Source organism: Ornithorhynchus anatinus, chromosome 20 (assembly GCF_004115215.2).
Source record: "Ornithorhynchus anatinus isolate Pmale09 chromosome 20, mOrnAna1.pri.v4, whole genome shotgun sequence".
Taxonomy (NCBI): Eukaryota; Metazoa; Chordata; class Mammalia; order Monotremata; family Ornithorhynchidae; genus Ornithorhynchus; species Ornithorhynchus anatinus.
This window is the reverse complement of record NC_041747.1, coordinates 21,268,691-21,285,623: the sequence shown is the minus strand read 5'-3', so window position 1 is coordinate 21,285,623 and position 16,933 is coordinate 21,268,691. Positions and strand designations below refer to the sequence as shown.

At 46.4% G+C, this 16,933-nt stretch overlaps 1 protein-coding gene across 1 annotated transcript in view; it reads right to left on the bottom strand.

The window, feature by feature from the left end:
* Positions 1-16,933, bottom strand: part of TMEM123 (transmembrane protein 123) — a 36,114-nt gene extending 19,181 nt beyond the window's left edge. Inside the window, exon 1 of the mRNA XM_029048033.2 lies at positions 16,801-16,933. Within this exon, the coding sequence (XP_028903866.1) occupies positions 16,801-16,918 (118 nt within the window). The 5' untranslated portion in view covers positions 16,919-16,933. The remainder of the gene's footprint in view (positions 1-16,800) is intronic.

The window sequence follows — 16,933 nt, the reverse complement described above, 5'->3', positions numbered from 1 at the left end:
TCATGATGCACTTTTCCATCTGGGGCACATGCCATCTGTTTTCAGGTAGGTGGCTGCGGCCACTCTTTTGCAACACCTGGCCTAAATCTCAGTCCCTCTGTGCTTCTCAGTAGGCCCCCAGATTCATTCTCAAAACAACCACCTCACCCATCCCTTTTTATTGCCTTTCTTCCCAAGCACTCCATGATGGGGTGGGAGCGGGGAGAGGAATGGGTTCCCTTAAAGAGATGTAGGGGCCTCAATTGTTTTATTCTTATAGGGGAAACCTGGAGATCTTTTTGTTGAGATGATAGAGGCTGAGGCTTGAAGGAAATTATAAATTCATTCTCCTAAAGGAGAGGTTTTCACCTGGCAGCTGATTATGGACATCCCCAGAGACTGTACTGAGTACAAATCCAGAAACAAGATAATGGTAACTAAGAATTGTATTATTATCTCTTGAAGGAGATAATAATAATGGTATTTGTTAAGCGCTTACTATGCATCAAGCAGTGTTCTAACCCCTGGGGTAGATACAAGGTACAAGATATAAGATGTGCTCGTCTGAGTCTGACAGATACACAGAGGGTGGGCATTCCAGGCCAGAAGTAGGACGCAGGCAAGGGGTCGGCGGTGAGATCAAGGTACAGCGAGAAGGTTGGCATTGGGGAGCCAAGTTTCGGGCTGGGTTGGAGTAGGAAATCAGGGAGGTGAGGTAGGAGGGGGGAGGGTGATTGAGTGCTTTAAAGCCAACGCTAAGGAGTTTCTGTTTGATGCACAGGTGGATGGGCAACCCTGGAGATTTTTGAGGAGTGGGGAGATAGGGACTGAATGGTTATTTAGAAAAAAGATGCAGGCAGCCGAGTGAAGTTAAGGGCGGGAGTGGGACGAGACAGGAGGCAGGGAGGTCGGTAAGACTAGAGGTGGGTTCCGGTAGGTGCTTGGATCAGTGGGATAGAGTTTGACTGGAAAGAAAAGGGAGGATTTTAGCCATGTTGGTAAGGTAACAATAATAACTGTAAAAAAAAAAAAAAGAGCACAAAGTATAGTTTCCCCCCAGGGGATAATATGATCGACCCCAAACAATATATATTTAAAAACAATGACATAACACAGTATAGTTGCCCGACCCAATAGCAATGTAAACATATACCAGTAAAAAGCATTTCAATACATAATGTATACATAGGCAAACATTTTCTGTCTTGCCTATCGTTTCAGGCAAAAAGACACATTGTGGAAATAGACTGGAGACTGGACATTAATCTAATGCCAGAGAGCAAAATTGCTGTTGAAAGGAATTTTTAAAGACAGCTACAGTACTGTACTTTGAATCAAGGGTAAATTTGAAAGTTGCAACCCAGGACATTATCTTGAAGTGTTAGAGGTCCCTCTAAAACCTGCGTTAAAATTCAAAACAATTGTCTGCATTGAACACTTAATGCGGACAGAGCACTGACATCTCCTGCCCACAATGACAGTCTAATTGTCACAATGACAGTTTTTAACAGTCTAAATGGAATGAACGGCATTCAATCATTTGATCAATGGTATCTGTTGAGGGCTTACTTTGTGCAAAGTATCGTACTAAGTGCTCGGGAGAGCACGATACAATAGGATTAGCACACCGGAGCCCTGCCCACTAGAAGGTTTCAGTCTAGGAGGAAATATCGCGAAATAACCCTAAATGAAAGTGCTAGAGCAAGGTGACCCCTGAATGGACAATTTCCATTTTGCAGCAGATGCTTCCCCGGGAGGGGGATTAGCCAGGGTTCCTGCTTTTCCTTCTAACCATCTATGACCCATTTTACTCTTTCCAAGCCCCTTTGCAGATGGTGGGGATGTACAGGACAACAAAGCAGCAGACTTTGCTCCTTGTGTAGTGGCTAAAAACTGAGACGACAATTTTGAATCATCAGAGGAGTTCAATGAACGGAGGCACAGAGAAACTAAGTGAGTTGCCCAAGGTCACACAGCTGACAGGTGGCAGAGCCAGAACCAGAAACCAAGACCTTCTGACTCCCAGACCCGGGCTCTATCCACTAGGCCGAGATGCTTCTCAGGCTGAATTTGGGTTCGGCCAAGGCTTGGTATAGTGCTCTTGCACACGGTAAGCACTCAATAAATACCACTGATTGATGGATTGATGCGGGTACTAACGGGGAGCTCCTTATCCATGGAATAAGCCAAAACCACAGAAAAGATCTTCAAGAGAACCAAAAGTCCAATCCATATATTGTGCTTGTACAGACTGCCTCTTGCTGCTCTGCGTGACACAAGAATTGCCACAGAAACTACGTTTCTTTCTCTTCCTCTTAGGTAGCGCAACTTTATTATCTTTCCATTACAACACTGAATTCTGTACTACTGAAATTATTTTTAAATTTTGTGCACTGAAACAATGAATAAAATACATTTGCATAGAATAAGCCTACGGTGATTCTCATGTGAAACTGGCTGTGCTCACAGCAACATTTGGCTAACCACCAACATTCTTGCAGAACATATACAGGGACATGAATTTTAAATAAACAGTATTTCCATGTATACTTCCTGCTTGCATAAGTTGAATCATTGGAAAATGTTCTGCACGTCTGGGCAATATTTCAGGGGGAAGGACAATGCAGAGATGGAAATAAACGATTACACCTTCATCTTAAAAATGAAAGGCGATTTTTCCTACACAAAAAGTAAATAAATAAAAATCTCCCCAGAGAAAGACTACTCTAAGGTGGAGGAAAGGACCAAAGGCGATTTTTCCTACATAAAAAGTAAATAAATAAAAATCTCCCCGAGGAAGATGATTCTAAGGAGGAGGAATAGACCAAAGTGGTGCTGGGGGAACGGGAAGTTAAGTCCCTTGGCGAGGGATCAGACTCTGTGTGGGCTGCCAGATCCCAGAGGTTTTTCACGGGCTCCTATTGGGGCAGTCTGACCCTAAGGTCCACCATGATGGATTAGTGCCGTTTTGTCAGGCTGACAAGCCGACCCGCTAGTCGCTTTATTTGACCACCTCATCTGTTATTGAGGTGCTTTAGACTAGAGATTCACCGGCCTGGAGACAAGGGGCAGAGCTGGAGAAGTGTGTGTGGGTGGCCTTCCATGATTCCCACTCTTCCCTCTCCCACTGATGACACCTACTTTTAATCCAGGAAGGAGAAACCAGGTGGCCCGCTTTTAGCAGAAGATGTTTTTTCTTCCATTAAGAGGTTGTGTGCTTTTTCCTGCTGCTTCTTGTTTCTCCTTATCCCCCACAGCATCTCTGCAGTTTCTCTCATTGGAGTTTTCCACCCGGGGAAATCTCGCTTGACTTGTACCAGCAAGCAGTTTGCATTGAAAGTTGACTTCATTTAAAATGCTCACTTCTGTGCCTGGTTGGCAAACCTCCCGGGCTGGGCTGGCCAATGCCTCGCAAAAAAAATCTAAGACTTTTCTTACCCGGAAAAGTGGCGTGGCCCAGTGGAAAGGGTAGGGTCCGGGAGTCAGAGGACCTGGGTTCTAATCCCTGCTCTGCCACTTGTTTCCTGTGTGACCTTGGTTGGGTAAGTCACTTCACTTCTCTGTGCCTCAATTAGCTGATCTGGAAATTGGGGATTAAGATTGTGAGCCCCGTGAGGGTCAGGGACTGCGCCCAACCTCATTAGCTTGTATCTGTACCGCAGCGCTTAGTACAATGCCTGGCATGTAGTAAACTCTTAAATACCATTAAAAAAACAGTATCCACAAGAGGTTAACTGCCCTTTTGTCAAGATTAAAGAAAGTCATCTTGGTAAACAGTCTATTTCTTCAAAATTTTGCAAGGTTTACTTGGGTAATATTAGGTTGAGGCTGTGGACACGGGATAGTCCTATTTGTCCCTTGGAGCATGGGCTTCCCTAGACTGAGAAACAGAGTGCTCCAAATGTGGGCAGTACAGTGCTCCTAGAATGGGAAGTACAGTTGCTCTCCAAGTACATCATCGATAAATACCATCGTTTGATCTAGGCCACAGAACAGATTTAAGAAGTGTAAAGTGACCTCTTCTTGGTCCCCCTATCGAATACGAGCTGTTAGTGCTGGCAACTGAGGCAATATGATTAGGACTGCTGACTTTTTGCCTAAAAAACAGAATCCCAGTGGACTTGAGACTTTGGAAAGGAAAAGAAAGTGTACGCTGGAAGTGTCAAGCATCGAGACCAAACAGATACTGTTGATTTTGCGAGCAGCTTTTTCATTAGTCCCAGCTCATGAGTAGATAATAATAATAATAATTTTAATAATGGTACTTACTATGTGCCAAGCACTGTTCTAACCCATGGACCCTCTAATCTGTAAACTCGTTGTGAGATTGCCTTGTTCTCGCTCCTGCTATACCTACATGATTGACATCTGCTGCCCTGCTAAACCCACGGCAGGGATCATGGTTCTGGCACATGGTTGTGTTTGCCAGAACAGTAAATACTAAAATACCATCGATTGATTTGATTGACAATTGAACTCAACACAGATCAGTGCAGCTAGCAGGTCCTGCCCGCTGGGTTAGAACTTTGCATATAAACCTAATCTTTGAGAAGTGTGACCTAGATAACACTGTAGCATTACTCAGAGCCACTGCCGATTTTCTCTTGACCAGAGGCCTCTTTTCTTGGCCAAATCCCCAGTTTTCTCTTCATCTAACAGTGTAGTTCAATAGAAGCCTTGAACGAGCCCAAGTTCTACAGCCCTTATATTCAAAATAATATCCAAATCATCCACCTAATGAAAATTGGAATCTCAAAGAGCAGGCCTAGTCCTCCCTTCTATGAAGCCTTCTATGAGATATTCGGCTCTTCAGTTTTATGCAAGGAGTATTATGGAGCCTCCGCTCTGATGTCAACTCCAGGTGTCTGCTGCAAGAAGCATCTTCTCGCTTTAAAGGACCAAGATGCAGCCTTTGATGATGGGAGCTTTATTTGATTGCTAGAAACAGCCTTCCAACATGCAAATTCCGCCACCTTTCAGGGGGAGCAAGATGACCTGCCGAAATAGCATACAACTGCTTTGAGGGAATAGATCCCAGGTGGGATGAGAGCAAATCAGTCCCTAGGCAACCTTTCTCCCTGTGCTGGACCCATCTTCCTTCAATTTGAGGCTATCTGGGGAGCTGAGCTAGTTCCTGAAAATCTCTTCTTCCCAAGTTCCAGTGAAACGAAGGACTCCGCTCTCTGGAGCTGGTTCTCAGTCACTCAATGAGAGGCCCAAGCTGGTGACCTGACACAGCCAACTGATGGTCCTGTGGAGTTGGCAAGGTTCTTCAACTCTCAACATAAGGGTTGAAAGGAGTATAAACCTCACCCAAAGAGTTTCTTCCCCAAGGGCCAGGTAGTCTGGCAGCTAAGGCTGTATAGACACCGACAAACATCAACAGTCATTATGCCTAGTGTATACAACTTTACACTAACCCAAACAAAAACAACAAAATGCAGTACTGATATTGACAGATCTCAGCGGGCATTATGATTAGAGGAAGCAACTTTACACAACCCAAACAAAGAACAAAGTGTAGCATTGATATCGACAGATATCAGCAGTCATTAGGGCTAGTGTAAATAACTTTACCCTAACTCAAACAAAAACACCACCATAAAAACCCACAGATGTTTTCTATGCCTGGATTGCAGCTCTAACCTAAAAGCTAAACGCCCCAAATTGGTTGGGTTAATTAGAGTTATCTATCACACCACGCCAGAGGTCACAGTGGAACTTGGGAAGCAAAATGACTTTTGCTTAGGAGTAGGGGGCTCACAGTCTAAGTAGAAGAGAGGAGGGTTTAAATGATAAAATGATATCTGCTAAGCGCTTACTAGGTGCGAGGCCCTGTAATAAGCGCTGGAGTGGGTACAAGCAAATCAGGTTGGAGGCAGTTTCGGTCCCACGTGGGGCTCACAAATCTCAAACCCCATTTTACAGATGAGGTAACTGAGGCTCAGAGAAATGACTTCTCCAAGGTCACACGGCAGACAAGTGGAGGATCCGGGATTGAACCCATGACCTTCTGACTCCTGGGCCTGTGATCTATCCACTCTGCTATGCTGCTTCTGTAAAAAGTCCACTATGCCACCCGTAAAAAGTCCATTTTACTGATGAGGAGACTGAGGCCTAGAAGTGACTTGACCAAAATCCCACAGTAGACAAGAGGCAGAGCTGAGATTAGAATCCACAACCCGTGACTTCCAGGTCCATGCTCTTTCCCCTAAGATGCGCTGTTTAAACAACTTAAAGGAAACATAAAATATGAAAGTCAATTCCATACCAAGGGGGACAACCTACATAGAAACGAAAGCGTCCGCCCGCTATCGCTCCAGGTCCCTAAGGCATTTAACTGCAGAATTAACCTCTCCAATTACCTGCCATATTTTCACATCTTTCGGCCATAATCCCCAGCAACCTCAAAGAAAACGCTACACAAATATTACAAATGTTACTATTACTGCTGAGCATGGTACGGCGGGGCCGGGTTCACGGCGTGGCTCGGTGGAAAGAGCCCGGGCTTGGGAGTCAGAGGTCATGGGTTCGAATCCCAGCTCTGCCACTTGTCAGCTGTATGACTGTGGGCAAGTCATTTAACTTCTCTGTGCCTGTTACCTCATCTGGAAAATGGGGTGTAACTGTGAGCCCCACGTGGGACAACCTGTTTACCCTATATCTACCCCAGTGCTTAGAACAGTGCTCGGAACATAGTAAGCATTTAACAAATACCAACATTATTATTATTATTATCTTAGACGAGGTTAGGAGGAGCAGCAGGCTTCAGTGGTTGAGCACTGACCCGGGAGTCAGAAGGACCTGGGTTCTGATCCCGCCTCCTCCACCTGTCTGCTCTGTGACCTTGGGCAAGTCACTTCACTGGGCCTCAGTTACCTCATGTAAAATGGGGACTCAGACTGTGAGCCCCATATGAGACAGGGACCGTGCCCAACCTGATTCATTTATCTATACTCTAGTGCTTGGCACACAGCAAGCACTTCCCAGGTACTATAATTACAATTCTTATAATTATTACCAAAATTGCTTAGCTGGGGGCAGGGCAGGACGGGGCAGATCTTGCTGTGGCCAGCCCTTAAGCCTGATTTCTAGCTCCATTTCCTGGTGGTGCCTAATCCCCTCTCAGGACCTGTATTCTCCTAGTGCTTAATCTGTTTTTGTTTTCCCTCCTCTGCTCTAGCTAAAACTGCAAGGAACTATTACCTGCTGAATAGAGAGTGGGCTGTTCCGCCTGGTTTAGTTATACAACAGCCCGGGGGCAAGGGGTGGAACCCAATGACCACAAGCGGGGCCCTTCCCGCTTTCTGATTATAGGCTTCCCTTTTTTAAAAAAAGCATTACTAGTTTCTCTGGCTCCCCAAACCTTATCTGTGTTTTTCCTCCCTTGCTGTTTCCCCCACTCCCACCCCACCCATTTGGTTATCTTGTTCTTTTCACCTCCAGTTCCTCCCCCTCCCACCTGTAATTTTTCCTTCAGAAACCCAGGGAGTTCTATCATCGCCAACCCTTCTACCTCGTTGTAATGCACTCTCCTAAGCGCTCAGTACAGTGTTCTGCAGACTATAAGCACTCGCTAAGTATGCGTGAATACTATATAGTGAGCTTGATTCTCTTCTATTGACTCTGAAGGGTGAGGGAAGGAGTGGTGATGTGTAACTTTGACATCTGTCATCTTCCCAGTGGTGCTAGCATTTATTAAGCACCTACCAAGTGGCAAAGCCCTCTACTTAGTACATGTAAAGAATACATAGGTGAGGGTTTAAACGAGGTTCTTGGGCTTTGAGGGGCTCAGACATTTTTTATGCCAAATGATCATTCATTTCTATCTTCTCCCAGCTTAATTTACTTAACTTTATTTAGAAATTTTATCCCGTTAAGTGAGGTGAGCACAAGTATGCTCTCCGGTGCCCCAGATGTTAGGGTATCTGAATATTCTGCATAATAGTCAGGGTTGCCTGGCTTGGAAAGAAGCTCCAAAGGGTCCAGATACAGAGAAGATACAGATATCCACCCCGATCCTGTTTCTCCAAACACTGAGATATAATCAGATGGATATTTTAACCCGAAATATAATTCCTAATTCTTCTATTGATCCTTTTTATCTATTTAATTTCCCAGGAAAACAGGGCCCCCGAAGGGCCTTGATTTATGGCAGGCACCCTTTGGGGCTGCTGGTTTTTGCTGAGAGGCTGGGGAACTTCGGCAAGCAGAATCTGAACGGACTCGCTGATCCCAGGTTTAGGACTGTCGCTGGCTGGAAAATGAGCTGCTAATAATAATGACGATAATGATAATGGAATTTGTCAAAGGCTTACTCTGTGCCAAGCATTGTTCTAAGTGCTGGGGTAGATAATACAAGCAGATTGGGCACATGGGACTAACACTCTATGATGGAGGGAGAGGAGGTACCTTAGTCCCATTTTATAGCTGAGGTAACTGAGGCACAGAGGAGTAAAGTGACTTCTCCAAGATTCCACAGCAGGCAAGTGACAGAACCGGAATTCAAACTCAGGCCCTCTGATTCCTGCCTTCCAGATCCTAAGTGTGAAGCAGAGTGGCCTGCTGGATAGAGCTTGGGCCTGGGAGTCACAAGGATCTGGGGTCTAATCCCAGCTCCTCCACCGCCTGTCTGCTGTGTGACCCTGGGTAAGTCTTTTAACTTCTCTGTGCCTCTGGGAGCTCTATGTGGAACATGGACGATGTCCAATATCTACTGAAGTGCTCAGTATGGTGCCTGGCACATAGTAAGTGCAACAATGCTCTACTGAGAGCTCACCTCCTCCAGGAGGCCTTCCCAGACAGAGCCCTCCCTTTCCCTCTGCCCCTCCTCCCCTCCCCACAGCACTTGGGTATAACTGTACATACTTATTACTCTATTTTATTAATGAAGTATATATATATATCTATGATTCTATTTTAATGGTATTGATGCATGACTACTTATTTTGTTTTGCTGTTTCCACCTTTCAGACGGGGATCTCACTGTTGGGCAGGGATGGTCTCTATCTGTTGCTGAATTGTACATTCCCAGCACTTAGTACAGTGCTCTGCACACAGTAAGCTCTCAATAAATATGACTGACTGAATGAATGAACAATACCACAAAAAGTTATCTTTTTCTTAGGTTTTCTTTTTCTCCTTATGTTATCTTTTTCAACCTCTATCCCCATCACTGCTCTTGTTTTTCTCTCCGTTTTTGAGAAACAAATCACAACAAAGCAAATAAGAAAAGTAAACTTCAGAGAAAACTGTTTCTAAATCCCTCTCCTGTCACCTCCCTCTCTGTAAATACATTTTGAATTCTAACCCCTAGTTACCCTCTTTTGACCAATTTTTCCCTCCCCAAAATTCAGGACTGGAAATAAGTGTGCTAATCCTAGACTTGGGTTGAAGAATTTAATGTGGAATGTGGGGCTGTTCTTCCATCTCTTCCAACTGAAAAAAATGGATGGATAAAAATGTAAAACAGTCTACAACAATAACCCCCCCCCAGAAAATAAATATCCATGCTTACTATTGAATTTTGACATGTAAATGGAACCAACTAAATTAAAACCTTCACCTTGAAGAACGCTGTACTTTAAGGACAAGTAAAAGAGCAGGGGGAAGGAAAGTAATATTCTATTTTGCAGGTGTACCCCTGGTTACGATCAGCATACAACACACCCTCCTTGGGGAAACATCCTACATGATTTGCTGATTTACCTCGGCCCACATATATCCTGCTCTGTAAGTCAATTCGTTCCCTGTCTCCTGCTCCCCTTGCCCTTCTCCATTTGTTAAGCACTCATGATGTAATAATAATTAGGGTATTTGTTAAGCGCTTACTAGGTGCTAGACACTGTCCTAAGCACTGAGGTAGATGAGAAGCAGCTTGGCTCAGTAGAAAGAGCACGGGTTTAGGAGTCAGAGGACATGGGTTCTAATCCCGGCTCCACCACCATCAGCTGTGAGACATTGGGCAAGTCACTTAACTTCCCGGTGCCTCGGTCACCTCATCTGTAAAATGGGGATTAAAACTGTGAGCCCCACGTGGGACAACCTGATTACCCTTAGAACAGTGCTCGGCACATAGTAAGTGCTTAACAGATACCAACATTATTATTAGATACAAGCTAATCAGGTTGCACACAGTCCTTGTCCCTCTTTTGAGAGCCGAGAGGTTAATGAGAACTGTAGAAGAGCCTAAATGATATTCAGGAAGCCGGCAATCTCAGACAGGTGACTGTGCCACTCTAAACTATGTCCGGTTTATTCATTCAATTCATTCATTCAATAGTATTTATTGAGCGCTTACTATGTGCAGAGCACTGTACTAAGCGCTTGGGATGAACAAGTCGGCAACAGATAGAGACAGTCCCTGCCGTTTGATGGGCTTACAGTCTAATCAGGGGAGACATATAAAAGGAAATACAGCTTCTTGAGAGAAAGGTCAAATATCACTCCTGTTACCATCTCCAGCTATTCAACTGCATTAAAGGAACACTGGGTAAGTTCAGGGTTTGGAAAGCTGGGGGCTTGGGTATTGCTAAAAAAGAAAAAAAAGAGAGAGAACAACTGGTAAAACTGACCATTTTCTAAACGGGGTATGTTCGCAACAGAATGAGAAAGGAGCTGAAAATATTTTCACATAGAAGGCAGTCGATCTTTAATCGAGACTCGCTGCTCGATGCTTCTAAACTACTGTGCCGTGTCCCTCACCCCCAGTGAACTTGGGAAGTTTCACCACACCACTAGCTTGTGTTTCATCTCTCTGCGGGCAGGGAGTACGTCTACTGACCCTACTGCTCCGGACCTTCCCAAGTGTTTAGAACAGTGCTCTGCCCGCAGCCGGCGCTCAATAACACCACCGATTTCATCACATCTCCGTGAAATCCAAGATGACAACGCTCAGCTCCACGGACCTGGGGCCTCCACCTTGGATCTCCTTTCAGATGCTTGGGTCTTAGGCCCAGAAGCGAACCCGCTCAAACAGACTGCAATTCCAGCCGGCTCCTTACCTGAAAAAGAATGGGAAGCCCTGCCCTGGCCACTTTTATACCTACGGCGACTGGGTCTCCCTACTGTGACCGAGAATCACGGAGGAGTTAAGAGCCTCGGCTCACTGTCTATCCTGGGAGGGTGAGCTGGAGGCAGGCCGTTTTTATCGAACCTAGACTTTCCACGGTCACTTGATCCTTCTTGCTTGCCAAGTGGGCCCTGGGCTACCTAGGCAGCCGGCTCCTCTCAGCGGGGAGCTCCTAGCCCAGCAGAGGGATCTTCTACTCTCCCAGTGAAATGCAAACACCGACTTCTTGGGAAACATTTCTTGGCCGATGACCCTGCTGGCACCATGCTAAACCGGCGGAATGATTTCGTTGAAAAGTTACTGGCTAAAGATATTTATTTCTCTCTTTTCCCGTTGTGTCAGACCACTCAATCAATCAACGGTATTCCATGAGTGCTCACTCTGGGCAGAGCACTGTACTAAGCATTTGGGACAGTACAACACCACGAATCTAAGTCTGAAACGTACCGTGTATCCACATTATCTCTGTGGCTCTTTAGAGGATCTTTCTCTTGCAGTGGGTTTGGGACTGAGATCCTGCATTCCCTAGGGCCAAAATGTCCTCTGGTCAGGCAGGGTCTACTAGGCCCCACTGATGTGTGGACTTGTGTAGCTGGTTAATAAATTGTGGTTAGACTCTCCAAACAACTGGCAAACAATGACAATCTGGGGACCCGAATGATCCAGGCTGACCCTCCGGTTATGTGATATCCATCCCAAGTGAGTTAAGAGGCAGCAGATCAGCAGCTATTTTTTTGCTACAGTTCATCATTTTTCTTGAAATCAAATGCCTAACTGGAGTTTGATATCTTCCCTAATCTATTGCTAGACACTAGATACTTATTTTCACGAAAGGTATTTGACTTTTGACTTTTCCCCCCTAAAAATGTAGTGTACAAATTCCCACAACAATGACAAATCTTCCTGCTCTCTCAAAAGACTACAAATAAATCCAACTCGGAGAATATTAAACTTTCTCAAGTAGCAACAAGAAAGATAGAGTTCCTTTTCTGGGGAAACTTGAAGGGTTGGTTTAAAAAGTTACTGCTTATTAAACTAGCCAAAGGATAAATATATGAGAAGCGGAATAAAAATAATAACAAAGAACTCAAAAATTACTGCAGCCAAGTCATCAATTTGCAAATATACCATCATATGAAAACATTTTAATGTCAGGTCTATTTTCAAGGAGAAACACTAATGACTTACAGGAAGTGATAGGCACTATTAACAGAGAAGCGAGGAAACCAACCCCCAGAAACCTACTTGAGCATTGCTTCTAAGCCAAAAAAAAAAAATCTAAACCTAAAATAAGCATTCCTTTGTACTAACACAAAATTTCTTGGATTGTCCTGATTTAATCTAGTACTGGCAAGACCAGGTTTTCCTAAACATGAATTGCTATGCTGCTGGCAGTTATGCCAACATACCCAGTCACCCAATTTACTTTTCTACAAACGGGTGGTAAAGTAAGCAAAGCACATTATCTGTGTACATTTGGCAAGACTGCAAGTTAAAATGGTTACAGTCCACTGCAAGAGTAACAGGAGGAGAATATTTACCACAATTCCACCTTTTCAGTATCATCTATGTATTATCTATGCAAGGTTGAGAGAAGCAGTGTGACCTTTTGGAAAGAGCACGGGCCTGGGAGTCAGAGGACCTGGGTTCTAGTCCAAGCTCCACCACTTAATAATAACAGTAACAACCACGATAATAATAATTGACTATGTGCTAGGCAGTGTACTAAGTGCTGGGTAGATACAAGCTAATCAGGTTGGACACAATCTCTGTCCCACCTAGGGCTCAGTCTTCAGCTCCATTTTACAGATGAGGTAACTGAAGCACAGGGAAGTGAAATTACTGGCCCAAGGTCACACGGCAGGCAAGCCTTGGGGCTGGGATTAGACCTCAGGTCCTCTGGCTCCCGGGTGCATGCTCTACCCACTGTGTCACGCCGCTTCTCAATGAAGGCTTTCATTGAAAGTATCATTTTTTTGGTGAATTTTGTTAAGTGACTTGCCTTTAACCTAAAACTATTTGATAATATTATTACACTCACTTTAGGTGGGATGACCACCACTGTGGCCATACCAAAATATTTATTTGAGAACCTCTGGTCAATTCCATACATGATGAGACTGGTTTCCAGGTAGGCAGAAAGAACTCAAATGTCTTCTGGATACAGACCTCACCCTCTCCCCTTAAAAATTATGATTTCTGTAGAATTCCTGAATGATTGCCAATGAACTCTTAACTCCTCTGGAATTGTGAGCTTCAGGGCTATTCCTTAATGTTTGGCAGGGAGAACTGGCACAGACTGTCAGTGACCGCATCAGTCAATCAATCATTGGTAGTTATTGAGCTCTTACTACTTTGTAAATAGTTGAAGTTTCTAACAGGACATGAAATCGTTAGCCCGATGTAGAGGGAATAGAGGGTCTCAAATAAGATATACCACGCTGGCAAAAAAAAAAAAAAGAATCGATTCTCAGTCTGGTTAACAGCACGTTTGCGCAAGGTTCTGATTGCAAACTAGACAGTCCTGCCAGCAGCAATTTGAGGGTAGGGATTGCGTCACCTACCTCTGTTGGACCCTCCCCAGTGCTCGGTACAGTGCTCCGCACAGAATGTGGGCTCACTACTACCTCTGACTGAGGTATAGAAAAATGTACAATATGCAATGACTGATTATGATAAAAATTCAATCATCCAGAATGTATAAACCCGAGGTCCGGATCAACCCATCGCTGGTACTTACTGAGCGCTCGCCGGGTGCAGGGCACTGTGCTAAGCACTTGGGAGTATTCAACAGGGTGGGCAGGCTCGATCCCTGCCCTTGCAGTAAAATCTAGCTCTCCCCCTCAAGACTGTAAGCTTATTATGGGCGCAGAACGTGTCTGTTAATGCTCTTGTACTGTACTCTCCCAAGTGCTTAGGTCAGTGATGTGCACATAGACACGAGAGGCGCTCAATAAACGCTACCGACGGATACCCGCGGGATCTTCCGGGGTTTCCGACACGCGCTTCGATTGTGAAATCGCCCACTTTTGTCTGAGTCACCTCAGATGGCTGGAACCAGAGCAGGTGATCTGCCTGAATTATCCAGATAATGATGTCTATTCTTGACTTTGTCAGACTGTAAGCCCGTCAAACGGCAGGGACTGTCTCTATCTGTTGCCGACTTGTTCATTCCAAGCGCTTAGTACAGTGCTCTGCACATAGTAAGCGCTCAATAAATACTATTGAATGACCTAGCCTAGTCGTGCATGTCCTACATAATATTCAAGGCAGGTGTGAGGGGCTGAGACCTAGAACAGAGAAGCAGTTGTGCTCACTCTAATTTCAAAGTAGCTTTCGGTGTTTTTCCAAGCCGGTCACTAAAATTTCCACTGTGACCCCGCTGCCCGGTGACCGCAACCCCTCCGGGGAACGGGCAGAGTCCTAGAAGTGCACAAAATCTGCCTCCAACGCCCCTCGGCAGTGACCCGTACGCGCCATGGGTTAAAACGGGTCAGAAACACAAAAGACAAAACAATGGGAAAAACGGGCCGACAACTGGAAGTCGATTCTCCGGCGTCTTTGGGCCCGTCTAAAGCCTCCAGCTGTTGACTTTTGGGATGGAAGAGTGAACGACGGTCATCGTTTCCAAGATGGGGTAAGTTCTGCGCCGTAAGAAAGGACGTCGGGGCGAAGACCAAGCGGCGGTTGAGAGCCTGAGAAACTGAAACTCGGCCTGAAACTCAGAGAACGGCGCTTCCCTTCATACTATCTCCTCCTCCGCGGGCTTCGCCACCTTGGTAAATAAGGGAAACTTTAAGACCGTGAGGTCCCTGGGCACTGAAAAGACAAAAATGTCAAAGGCTTTGCCCCCCACCTATCCCACGAGGGCAAGGCCAGGGACCTCGTCAATCTGACCAATTCCGCCTCTCCTTTTTAGGAAATGCCAACCCCTTCTTCGCACCGACCGTAATCCAAAATTACCAAAGTTCCCTTCTCGGTGAGTTCAAGCACCGCGGTTTACCCTGGGTTCTCTCTCTGCCACTTGTCTGCTCTGTGACCATGGGCGGGTCCCTCAACTGCTCTGTGCCTCAGTTTCCTCATCCCTAACACGGGGGGGGGGGGGGTCAAATCCAATCTCTCCTCTTCAGACTGGGAGCCCCATGGGGGGCAGGGACTGTGTCCAACCTGATTATATTGCATCTACCCCAACAATTTTAGTACAGTGTCTAGCACACAGTAAGCACTTAAGCACACTTTAAAAAAAAAACAACTCCTACTTGAGCCTGGGGGAGCAAGGGGAGAAGGCAGAGCCATCGTAGCTCAACCAATCAATCATTGGTATTTATTGGGCGCTTACAGGGTCCTGAGCACTCTACTATGCGCTTAGGAGAGCGCCATCGATGGTATTTATTGAGCGCTTACGGGGTGCAGAGCGCTATCGATGGCATTAACGGAGTGCCCACAGCATGGAAAGCACCGTTCTAAACGCTTGGGAGAGTACAATCGATGGCATTTATTGGGCGCTTACGGTGTGCCGACCACTACTTGAGCGCTTACGGCGTGCAAAGTACTGTACTAAGCGCCTGGGAGGGTACAGATCGATGGCATCGATTGGGCACTTACGACATGCAAAGTACTGTAGTAGGCGCTTGGGAAAGGCCAATCAACTGGCATTAACTGAGCGCTTGCGGGGTGCAGAGCACTGTACTAAGCGCTTGGGAGAGCGCAATCGATGGCATTTAGTGGGCGCAGAGCACTGAACTAAGCGCTTGGGAGAGGACGCCAGCAGGGAGCCACGTTCCCTGCATGCAACGAGCTGGCCGTCCGGAGGCTTCATCGACCCGTTAATTAATACTACTACTAATGATATTTGTTAAGCGCTGACTACCTGCCAAGTACTGTTCTAAGTACTGTACTTGTCAGCTGTGTGACTGTGGGCAAGTCACTTCACTTCTCTGGGCCTCAGTGCCCTCCTCTGGAAAATGGGGATGAAGACCGTGGGACAACCTGATGACCCCCCAGCGCTCAGAACAGTGCTCTGCGCCTAGGAAAAACGCTTAACAAATACCAACATTATCATCTCATTCAAACAGCAGCCAATAAACAGAATCACTTCTATTTAAATAGAACTTCCCCTCCTCTCTGGGCCTCAGTGCCCTCATCTGTAAAATGGGGAGACTGGGAGCCTCCCGGGGGACACCCTGATGACCCCAGCGCTTAGAGCAGTGCTCCGCACCTAGTCCCACACACCCACGTCATGATCACTATCGTTCAAAACGGCAGCAAATACACAGCATGACTTCGACTTCGACAGAACTTTAGCTCCTCCGGGCCTCGGTGACCCGGTCTGTGAAATGGGGACGCACGGCGAGCCTCACTCTGATGACCCCAGCGCTCAGAACAGTGCTCTGCACATTGTAACAAGTACCAACTTTGCACAATCACCATTAAAACGGCAGCAAATACACAGCAGCACTTCGACTTCGACAGAACTTTAGCTCCTGCGGGCCTCGGTGACCCCGGTCTGAGAAATGGGGACGCACGGCGAGCCTCACTCTGACGACCCCGGCGCTTAGAGCAGTGCTCCGCACCTAGTCCCAAACACCCACGTCATGATCATTAGCAAAACGGCGGCAGATATACCCAGCGTCACTGCTGCTTCGACAGAGGTTCAGCTCCTCCGGGCCTCAGCGACCCGGTCTGTGCAATGGGGACGCCCCCGCGAGGCTTCCCCCGCCACGAGCGGGGCGCTGGGGGGCGGCACTCACCGTGCGGGGCCTGTCCGCGCGCGGCCCCCGGCAGGACCGGCAGGACCGGCAGGACCAGCAGGACCAGCAGGTGCAGCAGCCGCACGGCCCGCAGCGCCACCCCCGGCCCCCGCTCCATGGCCCGGGACGCCGC